Source organism: Notolabrus celidotus, chromosome 16 (genome assembly GCF_009762535.1).
Source record: "Notolabrus celidotus isolate fNotCel1 chromosome 16, fNotCel1.pri, whole genome shotgun sequence".
Lineage (NCBI taxonomy): Eukaryota > Metazoa > Chordata > Actinopteri > Labriformes > Labridae > Notolabrus > Notolabrus celidotus.
Window position 1 is genome coordinate 20931655 of NC_048287.1, and position 13501 is coordinate 20945155.

Genomic DNA, 13501 nt, shown 5'->3' on the forward strand with positions numbered 1-13501 from the left:
AGGTGGTCATGCATATTAGAAGCCTGACAGGGTGAGCAGGTTTTGCCACCATGTAGCTACCAACGAAAGACTTAAGTAAGTTGATGCAAATATCAATGTAAAGATGTCTTTATCGATTTAGAAATGCTTTATTTATACAGCTTAAAAACACTGTCCCCCTGGCTATCCCTGGGGTTACTTTTGCTGCTAGAGCTTTAATAATGACCTATGTTTTCACCAAGGTTTTGAATCTATAATTAATCACATCCTGGTGATAGTTTTTTTAATCCTGACATGAAAATAAGTATTCTAATTTTGCTTTACTTGACAATGTCTGAATGTTTTCTTTTAGTTGTCAATTATCCAAAAATCCTCCATCAACCACTGAGTCAGCAAGTACAACAGACTTACATCCTCTCTTGTTTCTTTGACTCTGCAGGGTATCGAACAGCTAAAGAAGGAAGAGAGACGTTGGGCGAAAAAGTCCAAATGGATGAACTTGAAGGTGGTATTTGGACATCCATTCTCTATAGCCTGGCTCAACCCCTTCTCATCGCCCGAACACGGCAAGGCAGACGTGTATCAGTACATCGTGTGAATGCTGGAAACAGATCTGAGCTCTCCTGCTCTGGACTCAAACTGGTCCCCTGGACCTCATTGAGCATGAACTCCTCTAGACCACTGTTATGTCTTCTTTCTTTTATGGACATTTCATTTATTGATACTTCAGGGTGTTCTGCTGTAAGCCATCACATTGTGAAATATGTTTTAAAAACTCATCTCCTTTCCATTTATTGTTTCCCTCTTGAGGCTGACTAAGATTGATGAGGTGTAGCTGAACAGAAAAACTCTACAAGCAGACAAATTCTCAAACAAAGCAGCAACAACTTGACAAGAAGCACTTGATGAACGTCAGAGGAACAACACCCGGTGACTGCTTTCTGCCTTGGTTGGAGTAATATTTGTCTGATCATTTCCTGCTTCCAAAACTAGACAATGTGAACTGAAAACTGAAGTCCAGAATGTTTCCGCTCAAAGCAGCACAGTGCAGGTGCCAAGATGGACTTCGGGTCGTGTCTTCCTGTAAACATTGCGACAGGATCACCTGTCTAATCCGTCATTTGCTGTATTTCTGTCGCTGCAATAATCTTGTGCTGAGTGCTGCAGATGATTTGCCTTAGAGAACAGTGCATTAGTGAACAGTGACACCTGTTGTTTTAAAAGACAATTCTATTATTTATGCCTTAAAGTGGCTGTCAGGGCGACACAGTATCACATTTGGTCAAATACTATTTTAAAGAAGTCGTTTGATTACAGAACACTGAGAGACATTCAGGGGTTGTAGGACAGAGAAGTTATGATCCTTAAGATTTCTGCGAGGGTGAATACGACAAGTACGGTTACCATGATAACATGTTTATGATAGTACAGCAAAAGCTCATTAAGAAGCTCTTTTCACAGAAACACAACCAAAGAGATTCTTTTTTTTAATCAGGTATTTGAATAAGTCAAACTCAAAATTTGATTTTCCATAAGGTTTTTATACATTTCCTTCCTGTACCTAAACCGTGACTTGGTCTGATAACACTTGATGGCACAAATTCTTCAGTTACTTAAAGATGATAAAATTGCTTGCTTATATGCGAACAACAAAATAAGCCACAATGTAGAGAGGTACAGCTAAATCTACTGAAAATGAACGACCACTACCTAAAGCATAAGTACAATCTAAAAACTAGTCGAAAAGATCTTAAGGATTTTAACTCAATATTCTGACACTTTGCAAGTTAACTCAGTCTTTCAATAATCATTGAGTTTAATTACTCATGAGTTAGTCTGACAAGCATCCTCCTTTTGATGATTTGACATCTGTGTGTTGTAAATGAAGCCAGCATCATCACACCATACATTAATTCTTCTATCACAGTCACCAGCTCAGATGAAGTCAGGGAATAAAGCAATAAATGTTGCTCTCTGAATGCACTGAAACTTAGTGTTATCCTCTCACTCTGCAGTCTTGTAGTCTGTTTGCAGATAATCCAGTTTGTCTTAAATTGTTGATGTGAGCCTGAACTTGAGGAGGGAAAAGCCGCAAAGGGTGAGAGAGTGAAACTCTTATTTCTTGTAGACCAGTGTAAAATTATCCCAGGACCTGAGAGCATGTTTTCAATGCATGTAAAAAAATAGTCACATCTGTGGGCAATAACAGTGGCACCAAATGTGAAGAGAAGAGTTAGTATTTCACCTTTGTTGATGAGAATTTGATGCAGATATGAAATGCATCACGTCAAAGCATTTAGCGCTAAAATGCCTTTGTAGTTTGAAAGCCTTATTTTGATTCTTAAACATGTTTTTAAAATCATAAGAGGACACAATGAACTTACATGTTGCCAAATTAGAGACTTAATAAAAGCGGGAATTTATGTAACTGACTTTTTGTCAGTCTTTTTAAAACCACTGTAGTTTTTAAAATAAATTGTAATCATCTTGTAGAGATGCAACAGTTGCTTTCCAGTTTACACTTACAGCACACAAGCTTTCTTTTCTTATTAATTATTTGTTCTTTGTGGTCTGTTACTACTAAATCTGGACCACATGTTGTCCTTAATTCTTTTAACTGTGGTATTTGTTTAAAGGGGAATTAAATAAAAGAGTATGTATGTGACACAAATTTAAGTGAAGTAAAGTTTGTTGTGTTTATGCTTTGAATTCTGTCTGATTAAGTTTTATTTGGAACTTCAACATTTTGGGACAGGATTGATATGCAAAACAAAAGCCAACAACTTGTAATGGACATACCCTGACAGCAAACATGTCTTGTAACAACCAGTGTTCAATTCTTGTATAGACATAAGACGTTAACAAGTTTACAAAATGTTGCTTTTGATTTCCTATATAGTTTTGAAGCTTTGAATTGTAATATTTTGGATGCGGTCAATATACAATTTGTAACATTTACAAAAAAAAGGGTGAATACAGAACTTTTGTTATAATATAAAGGACAGGATTTTCTATGTCCTCACAGAACAGAAATAACTGTCCTTTGAGATGGACCTGTACCATGTCAGACACTCACAACACACCAAGCTTTCAGGCTAGTTTTTTGGTGGTATCAGAAGTTCTGCTTGCATCAAGGAGAATAATCAGGCCAGGCTTGAATCAGGTCTGTGTCAGCTGACAGAAGTAATTTAAAACCTTAAATGAATACAGTCTGTTCTGGGATTTTCCAAAACCAGGTTTGAATTTCTTTAAACATTTTCATGAATTAAAGCAAACACACATCTGCTACAGTCTTTCCAAAACCTTACCTTAACACACGTCCGTACAAACAAGCTTGAAACTATAAAGATCAGAATAAATGTTGAATGGCCTGAAGAATGGAGGAGTCATGACTCAGCACACTTGCCAATAATGTCAGAGTAAGAGATGAGGATTTCGTTTTTCAGATGATATATTTATTCAGTAACTTTACAGTGTTTCCTCTCACTGTGAAAATTAAATTTACACATACTTGAGTGTATCCTATCAACAGAATACAGTATGTTAACACTTTTACAAATGTTTTTTTTTTCCCACATCAATAAGACACATGATGAATGGTTTGTTACAGAGCAATATCAATATGAATTTAATCGCACTGTTTCAATTTCTGTAAATTACTCATTTTAAACTAATTGGGATCCTGGGTTAATTTGTGTAGGATCTTTCAGGTTACAGTAAGGATTGATCTGCAGAGTACCAGCAAAATGATGCTACATCTCTTTTCCATTTGCAGGCACAGAAATGTCAGATTCACATTCAGTCCTGCTAAATTATCTCTTTTTTTTTTGTTCCAGTGCAGCATATCAATACACTTTTGTGGGTCAAGTTAGTGCTTCAGTCGTTTTCTAACTTTGATGCATTGCCACATTTGTGGTTATGTGCATACTGATGCATCATGCTCAGGCCCATGCTGCTGTTACAGAGCTGTATGAAGTGACTGCAAAGCTCTGACCTATACTAATATAACAGTGAAAGTGGATTCACAGGTAGCTGGTTTATCATCATATCATATCATTAATAGGAGAAAAGCTAGGCATCAAAATATCTTTAGAATCAACAGCAAGGATTCAAGATATCTCAGGTAGATTTGAAGAGCAGTTTGGCTTTATGGGAACTATGCCCATTAATTTTCTCGCTGAGAGTAAGATGAGAAGGCTCAGACTACTCTTGTCTGTTCTGTAAATATTTGGCTATAACTAGCAGCCTGTTAGCTTAGCCTAGCACACAGGCAGCTACAGTCAAAACCAACAGAAAGAAAATCTGCTATGAGCTAGACTACTTACAGGCTAGTCTCTGAAAGCCACTGCCCTTAATCGAGAAACAGTCTGCATAAACGTAATCCCAAATCAGTATAATCAAAATTAACCTAAACCTAGCAGCAAATTAGATTAGTTAAGAAATTAGCAACTGATGGTTTTGTTTGATGTTGTATTCCCTATAAAAACACACAACGTGGCAACTTCTCAACCAGTCTCGTCTGGTTGTCTGGCCACTGCTCCCCAGGAAATATGGGCACACCTCACAAAGCTAATACTCTGTGTTTCATGTCTCTCTTGCAGCTTGCTAATGTGGCTAAGCATGAAAACTCCAGAAGTGGGGAACACACGCCGTTCTGTTTCAAGGTAACTTCACCCACTTTCACAAGTAAAGTTCACTTGTTGGAAAACCTGCAGATCATGCTGGTTAACTGGCAACATAAGTATAAATCGCTGGACATCTCTCCAGGTTCCCTGACCAAGAAAAACTCAATCTTTTTATATTATTTCTGGCAAGAGCCAATATTTTTTTTTCTCACATTATTCAAACTATATTTTTTAGCTTACAAATGAATCTTAGCTTTTAAATATAATTTGTACATGTGTTAATTTGGATTGGGTCAAGCTAGCTCCCGTCTCTTGCTAATTTAAGTTTAAGGACTGATAAGAGAGTTGGATTAATTTTCTAATCTAATTCCAATTTCCGCATTATATCTTTAAACTTTTCCCCATTCTTTAGAGAAATGCAAACACACCCAGGATCCGAAAACACAGAGGCACAGACAACTAAATTTACTTCTGATGCTGATGCTTTTGCGAGGCTGTGAGTGATCTCAAATGCTGAGAAATCCTGCATGAGTGCAGTCCTGCTATAAAACATCACTATGGCAGAGTCTCACATGAAAAGTTTATGATCACATTGTCACTGCGGTCACATTTATAGGGATGCATGTAAATCACATGATACAAAACCTGCACAGCAGCAGTTAGAAAGACATCTAACATTTTTGTGCGTTGCTGCTGTAGGATATTACAGACAGTTAATATAGCTACCATTATGCATTTATATCATGATATGTTTCCATAAACAGCAAAGTGTGATCTTATATATTATTCAATAAAGAAACCTTTGATGTAATGTTTGGGAAATTCCCTGTACACTACCTACCTACCTAGCTTTCTATGCTAACAGAAACACCCCTCTAGCAGCATGTATTGCCATTTCTCATGTTCAATTATTCATACTCAAAGCTCCCTCATTATTACACATCACAGTGTTGTGAAATTTAAAGGAAGAATAATGTTATTGCACTCTCACTGAAACTCCAGGGATGAAGACTGAAGCTTTTAAGGGAGCTAGGCGTTAATGGAATCCCAAGATGATTGATGGTAGACTAATATCTATGACATGCAATATACTTAAATGAGATTGCAAATCAGGGTACATGAAGCTCAATGGATCATGAGGTAATGTGATATCTTCTTCACTGGGGAGACAGTTTGGCCGCTTGAGTCTTTGAGATTTTGAGTTTAATTATATGAAGCACCTGGGATGTGGACTGAATTTTGGAAGCTTTGGTATGAGATATTTGAGTTCAGGCCTTGGTGGGATCATGTGCACGTCAATGATGAAATGGAAGACAAGCTGCCTCTGAAAACATCTGACATGCTCAGGTACTGAGGTTAAGGCTCAAGCTGTCAAGAAAGGCAAAAGAAAAGAAAATAAAGACCCAGGCAGACAGCAAGTTCCTGCCGGGGATGAGCCTTTCAGCGTTACATTATATTTATTATTACTTGTGAAATACAGCTGCACCTCATCAAGCTAAGTGCTCCATTTGTAACATAACCTCAAGCATGCATTAAATGCAAAGTCAGTGTAGCTGCAGTGAAGGGTTTTTACAGTGAGTGTCATGGTGACTTAAAGAAATGCAAGAATCAAGAAAACTTTGGTGATCTGATGGCTGCAATACATAATGCACAAGCTGATTGATGGTGACATCATGCATGGAGCCAGTGTTGTCCATTGCACATGAACGAATCCCAAAAGACTGACTTGGGATTGAACCGTTAATATGCAAACAGGTCCTCGTGTTAGATATAGATTATATTATCAGGCTCTCCCTTTAAAGGAGAAGTTCAACATTTTGAGCAATGCAAATATCTCCTCTCTTGCTGAGAGTTAAATGGGACCATTAATACCAGTCTGTCTTATATCTGTCACTTAATGCGGTGCTACAGCCAACAGACGGATAGTTAGCTTGATTAGCAATGGGACTCGAAAGGAGGCCTGTCATGGCTCTATCAAAAGGTGACAAATAGGTATTTTGCTTGTTTCATCTGGAGGTGTTGGCAGATTTTGTCTTCTTTAGGAGAAAAGGTAGCTGTTTCCTTCTTCCACTCTTTGGCTGTGCTAAGCTGTCACTGACACCAGCTAGCTAACAGATGGATAGCTTAGCTTAGCCAAAGAGCTGGAAACTAGCAAGGACCAGGTCTGACGGTAATGTAATCTGGCTCTGGCTTGTTTTTTATCTTTGATTAAAAAGTGGGGACAGTTTTTGTCACCTCTGGATTAAGACATTTTGATATCTCCTTCCTCTACCCAGCCAATGACCTTAGCTTAATATTAACCATACATATAAGACAGTGGTATCAATCTTTTCATCTACCTCTCAGCTGATAAGCTAGTCAGTACATTTCGCTGGCTGGCAGCAGCCAGGCTGTACTGAGCTAGTGGAGGCAGGACCATATCATTCGTCCTTAGTGACTGTGTTCTGGTGTCCGTCCTGCGGTGAAACTCTCTGCAGTACCAACAAACCGGAGAAGGTCAAGGAGATCCCAACCCACCACAATGTTATCTGGGCTTCACCAAAGATAAGCTGCCCCAGGAAAGCCTGCAGAGGGGGGGACAAATAATGTGTCAGCTTTGTCAAAGTAAGTCAGTCTCTACAGCTTCATTTAAATGGCAGCTAATTAAGATACATTCACAAGGTTGTCACCCTACGAGAATCCTAAATCAGTCCAACGTGTTATTTCTGAATACGGTCCAGCCTATTTTCTAAAATTAAGCACCTTATATAAGAAGGACAGGGTGTAATGTTATTCTACATTAACCTATATTCCGCTTGTGATTTACTGGTGGTTATAAGACATAACAAAGAAAGCATACAGGGGGTCTTGTAAGAAAGGCTGGTACTTACGGAAGATATAAAGTTGGAGGCGGTGGTGGTCACAGTGGTTCGGGTGGAGGAAGAGGAATACCTGAGTGCCTTGGCAAGAAAGGTCCACATCACAGCATTGCAGGTGAAAAGCAGTCCGCCACACAGTAGCCGCAGAGGGATATGGAGCTGAGAAACAGAAACAGAAAATTAGTAACCAAAGTTTGACGTTTAGCATCTATTGAAATGCAAATGTTTAATACATTATGACATATTTCTTAAATGATGATAAAGGGTCTGTTAAATCAAGAAACCTTGAAATCTCATGTATTTAAGTAAGGGCAAATTAATCACAATTTTATCATTTTGGCTATATGGGCATTCAAAATTAACACATCCAAAAAAGTCTGAATTTATTTCAACAAGTAAGAAAACTATTTAATGTAAACAATTTGGATTCAAGAGAGACATGTTGCAAACACAGGTGTTGCATAAAACGAGAATCAGCTGATGACAATGTGAGTTTAAGCTATTATGCACTCTTTAATTTACTATTAATTATCCCACCTCCTTTTATTTCTATATTATTTATGTTTTGTGGGCCTATTGTAAATAGTAATTAAAAAATAAAACATTATTTAATATTAACTAATGATTCACTAATATCAACTTAGCACTTCAATCAATCAATCAATCAATCAATCAATCAATCAATCAATCAATCAATCAATCAATCAATCAATCAGACTATTTATAAAGTGCTTTTCGTACAATGACATTGTAACACAAAGTGCTGTACATAAAAACAACTTCAAATAGAATAATTTAAGCTCTGACCCCAAGCCCACCCCACAAACCTAAGGTTAAGAACATGATACAGGCAACAATATTAATAAAAACAATAAAAATAAAATGAATATATAAAAATAAAAAAGAAGTTGCTGAACGAACTGAGGAAACGCTCTGATGATATCTTAATGAGGAAACACTGGAGGTCAAATAAGTTGTTAAAAATCAACACAGGAAATTAAAATCACCAAAATAAAATATATTTCCAAGATAATAAAACACTAAAATATTAAACCATTAAAAGACAGTATGATGCTACGTTTAAAAAATAAATAAATAAATAAGTAAAAAAATAAATAAAATAGAATAAAAATGACTAAAAGTGACTTCATATTTATAAAATAATGACACCGGACAATTATTGTTAAAAGATCATTTTGTACATTATTCAAAGCAACAATTTTCAAATGCTTATGCAAATCTCAAAGCATAGTAAGAAAGCATAGTGAGTTAATGTGCTTCTTTACAGTTCTCACAGCAGATTTAACCTCTAATACAGCAGAACAGTTTAACCACAGCTCCCTATAATTTATCTCTCTAATCGTATGACGCATTCAAATCCCACGTGTCTGTTCTGCATCTACCTGCACCTACCTATTGGCTATTCTAATTACCCTTCATTTTAAAGGTTACTGTCTGACGTCTCCACTGTGTCATGCGTCCTGCAGATGTTTCTGACATCATCGTGTGACGTTTGAGGAGACTGAAGGTCACGCACCAGAAACCTGGCATCCCCTTAAGATGCCACCCTTTCCCCCAACACCAACACCTGACTGTAAGCCAAGTCCCATGGTAAGAATATAACGCGATAACACAAAGAGACACGACACTCGTTCGACCTGCAATGTCATTCAAGCACGCGGCTGCTGCATGGGTTCCCCTGATGGTGCTGATGCTGATGGAGTCAGGGAGGAGAGGCTGGCGGGGATAACCCCCCAACTTCCTCTATGAGAGATGAGCCCGCTAGCAGGCAAGGCATGCACGCTGCATTATTCACAACAGCCCTCCTCACCGTGTTAATAATTAACGCTACTTTAACCATGTCTCACCCGGTCACAGGCGGTAGTTTCGTCCGCTTGTCGAAATTTCCGCTGCTCACCCCACGTCCGGAGTCCGGTTTCACAGACTCCCTTCAGATAGTCGGCTCCAAGGGACAGCTTGGCCGACGACGACGCCACAGCCCCGAGGAAACCCGCCAGCAGTGCATAGAAAACTCCCGGGAACATGTTGAGGATGACAGCCGAGGCACATTATTTTCTAATCCATGTTTACATCTCTGCTGCTGCTCTGTCTGATGTTGCTGCTGGTCCGGGTTCAGCTGCCTGCATGGTTGTGTGTGTATGTGTGTAGGTGTGTGTCACAGATCAAGTTTTCCTGCACCTTCTGCAGACAGCCGGCCGGTGGCAGTCACACAACACTATAGTGTAGTCAGCTCGAAGCAATTCATGCAATGCTTGACTTCACAGCCCCTGTGGCATTTTGGGAATTGTAGTTTAATCAATTCCATCACCTCTTCTGACTGAATGATGACTTCATTGAATTGAAAAGGTGCCAACAGCAGCCATTTTCCTCTGACATCATGCATCATGCTGTATTAATGTTATATTAATGTCTTCCAGGTTGTAAAATCTGAGAAAGGTTGGGAAAAAAATCCAAAGGCGTATTTTTCAGTTTTTAAAAGTACAACTAAATTTTCAATTACCTATTAGTAACCATCAGTCTACAACTGAAGTAAGTATTTAGTCACTTCCTACCAAACATGTCCCCCACTCTCATTCACCTCCACTGGCTCCCTGTTAAGTACTGCATCACATATAAACTCCTCCTCCTCACCTACAAATCCCTGCATGCCCTTGCCCCCCAATACCTGGCTGACCTCCTCCACCAACACACTCCAAGCCTACGGTCTTCAGACCTGGGTGTCCTCTCCATCCCCCGGATTAAGCTTTGGACTTTTGGAGACAGAGCCTTCGGTGTGGCAGCGCCCCGACCCTGGACACTATTAAGAAGGCAGTCAAAACGCACCTTTTCCTCAAGGCCTTTCCGGTTAGATAGTGTTATCCCCACCTCCCCCCCAGAACCCCTACCTGACCCTGTGAAGCGACCTTGGGTTTCTTGAGGGCGCTATATAAATACCAGTTATTATTATTATTATCATTATTATCATTATTATCATTATCATTATTATCATTATTTCTTTAAGTGGGCGATAGCTGATTTCCATCATCATTTTTAATAGGAAAGGGTAAACTTCACAATTGTTGACCCATTGGCTACCATCAGACAAATAAAGTTAGGATTCAACCTAGTCTTTCTTTTCTGTTGTTTGGTGCACCACTATAAAAAAAGACCATGAAAACATTCATCCACTTATGGAGCGCCAGTTGTCCTAATGGTTTAAGTGTGCGCCCCACAGAGGCTGTAGTCCTTGTCACAGCGGTCACTAGTTTGAGTCCTGGCCAAAAAAGCCTCTAAAAAATAACTTTAAAAAAAATTCAGCTTCAATTCCTTCTGTAGCTTATTGGGTTAAATAGTATTGACTGTTGGATTCCCCAAGTTTTTAAGCTTTAAACCCCAAAAACCCAGAACTACACCATTAAAACACCATTTAGCATCATACCTTGTGTAATATCACGTCAGATGATAAAAAGCTGCAGTTAAATTATGGTGAATACACACTGGAAAACCAGGTATGATGCTTTAGAGCTTTTATCAGATATTTTGATTTAATGAGATCATTTATAGATGCTGAATGAAGTCCATTATCCTCTTGTGCTAACAGAGGACAATCAATGCTAATGCAATGTCCTTCAATTTGGGCGCAGAGAAAAGTATGACTCCAGCTGATCCAGGCTGCTCATGGACCTCTGTTCCCCTCAGCATACTGATGAGCTGCATTATGATGCTCACTACTGTAAAACAAAGCTGATTGGATGATTTGAATGGATGCAGGAGTGTGTCGGCAACTTCACATGATCCTTTCCTCTGCCCTCATTTCCTCTGTCAGAGAGGTGACACCAGAATATCACATTTCATACCAGAAGCGTACAAGTATTTTTCTGAGCACTTTCACTTACACCAATCTCAAATTCTGGTCTTCACTTAGAAAAATATAAATGCAATGTGTTTTGGCTTTTGAAGGCAGCATTCCTAAACTCTCCAGAGATGTTACATCATCTATGGAAGGTGATTTCATCCTGTTCCACATAGGTATTCTTGCCAGTAGATGTCTCCAATGTGCTTCACAGAAATGTGTCCACGTTCACCACACTGCTGAGGATGTAAATCACTGTCTGGCATTACTGTACTCTAATTTCTGCAGTTATGTGGGTTGAGGCAAAATTAGTCTTAAATACAATCTGTGTGCCTGTTGATGCTCTTACCATTTGTAACCACAACTCCACATAACCTCTCTATCGTGACATTTGTGAGCAATAAAATCTTCATTAGCCTGTAAAGCAGCCGTTTTGGCATTATTGCTGCCTTGAGTGCATCTGCATGAGCATCTGTCAAGGTAAGTAATAAGGCGATTTTCTCTAATCACACAGTCCGTAGAGGAAATTAGACTCAGAAAAAGAACAGAAACTAATAAAACTAGCACAGTCAAAGCTGTGTGTGGATGTGATTGTGTGTGGCTTGTGTGTGTGTGTGGAAAGGATATTAAAGTTGTGAGCGATGATAATGCAGCAGAGAAAAAAAAGAGAATAAGGTGTTGTTTCTGTCACAGTGTCCTCTGCTCTCATCTCACTGAAACAAGCTTCAGGGGAAAATGGCCTTCCTTTGTGTCACACTTTGACACCTTGTATCTTCCTGGAGTGTCCTCTAAGCAGCAAAAGTCTGAAATCAAGAGGAATCATTAGGTGTTATCTCCTGGCTCATCTTACAAACTCGAGTATCAAGTTGAAGAAAGAATTGGAGAGCCTTCTGCTTTTGTAAAAGTAAGCGATAATTGAGCCCACTGAGAGTTTTAGTGCCACTTTCACTGAAGGACTGTCACTGCCTTCTTGTGTCTTTGTTCACCTTTCATGCTTTTAGCCCTTGGAGAGGATTTAATAAGGAAGAAAATATCATCCTGAAAGTGTGGGGTTCATTAGAGTAACACCTCCGACTGTGACCTTTAAATCAGCTGTCATTTACTTGCAGACAGAAATAGATTTTTACAAAATTAAGAGATAAAACTAAGCAGTAAAAAGACAGCAGAGCGGATCTTTTTCTCATATTGTTGCATATTACCCTTCCATTACCTTTTTTTTTGTTTTAACACTGCAGGGATGAGTCATGATTGTCTAATATTCAAATATTAGATGAAATTTAAAAGTTCATGTGACTATCATCTCGTCATAGAAATATATTTTGTCATTATTTTCAACAGGCCTGGCTATAATGCGCTACAACCATCACACAGGTGTTGATTGGCTTTTGTCCTTGTCAGGGGCAGGATTTATGTTAAAAACAACTATTTGGACGTTGCTGCAACCAGCTGCAAGTAGCTCTCAGTGCATTTTTTTGGCACAGACAGTATGCAGGACTTTGCACATTTTTAAGTAGTCTACTCTTATTTGAGACATCGGACAAACGTCTTTATTTGGTGTCATTAAAGAATGACAGTTACGGTTTTTACAGTTGCCACTCTGTTGTATAAGTTATCAAAATAATACAGAGGGATATAACATCCGTATGATACTTCAATACAAGTAATCAAAGTTGATTTGATTAGTGGAGACAGAGTGGGTAAATTAATATTATTTGAGGGCACACATCATTCTTCATGCCACTCCTGCATGAGTCAGTGCCCCTGTTAGGCCACCCCAGTCAAAAGAGCAGTAACTCGCCCCTGGCTGTGATGCATGACTGTGATCTTCAATTTGTCAAGTTTTTACTGTCAAAATCTTCTAGCAATGCAAAATATTTTATTTCTTGTCCTCCAACCGATGCATTACACTGACAAGTTTTGCTACTCTGCTATTGTAGAAACATGGCGGTGCATGCTGGTGGCCTCAGAGGAAGGGGACCTGCTCCTTGTGTAGACGTAAAAGGCTAATTCAAAGTTAACAAAAAAAAATTACATTCATATTTGGGTACTTATATACTAATTAGTAATGCAGTGAATTATGTTCAAACCTAGTGTAAACATTTAATTTGTTTAAACCTTTGAATGATCAGTTTTGCTACACTTTTATTTTTATGTAGGGCAACAAACCCATCTACCTTTTATATTTT

The 13501-nt window shown here is 38.7% G+C and overlaps 2 protein-coding genes across 2 annotated transcripts in view; one reads left to right on the forward strand and one right to left on the reverse strand.

Moving 5' to 3' along the window:
• zdhhc3b (zinc finger DHHC-type palmitoyltransferase 3b) overlaps positions 1-2679 on the forward strand; it is an 18161-nt gene extending 15482 nt beyond the window's left edge. Inside the window, exon 7 of the mRNA XM_034704306.1 lies at positions 419-2679. Coding sequence (XP_034560197.1) covers positions 419-577 — 159 coding nt within the window. The 3' untranslated portion in view covers positions 578-2679. The remainder of the gene's footprint in view (positions 1-418) is intronic.
• Positions 2680-3412: 733 nt separating this feature from the next.
• LOC117827668 (transmembrane protein 42) lies at positions 3413-9736 on the reverse strand. The gene is made up of 3 exons (XM_034704310.1): positions 9331-9736; positions 7475-7621; positions 3413-7168 (listed from the first exon to the last, which is right to left on the reverse strand). Exons 1-3 carry the CDS (start codon positions 9505-9507, stop codon positions 7025-7027), a joined length of 468 nt encoding a protein of 155 aa, XP_034560201.1. The 5' UTR covers positions 9508-9736; the 3' UTR covers positions 3413-7024.
• Positions 9737-13501: the final 3765 nt, after the last annotated feature.

Excerpts from the sequence above, each read along its gene's own strand:
- LOC117827668 (XM_034704310.1), bottom strand. The coding sequence starts at position 9,507 with ATGTTCCCGGGAGTTTTCTATGCACTGCTGGCGGGTTTCCTCGGGGCT. Across the intron at positions 7,622-9,330 it reads AAACTACCGCCTGTGACCGG|CTCCATATCCCTCTGCGGCT; the intron begins GTGAGACATGGT and ends TCTGTTTCTCAG. Across the intron at positions 7,169-7,474 it reads CCTCCAACTTTATATCTTCC|GCTTTCCTGGGGCAGCTTAT; the intron begins GTAAGTACCAGC and ends CCCCCTCTGCAG.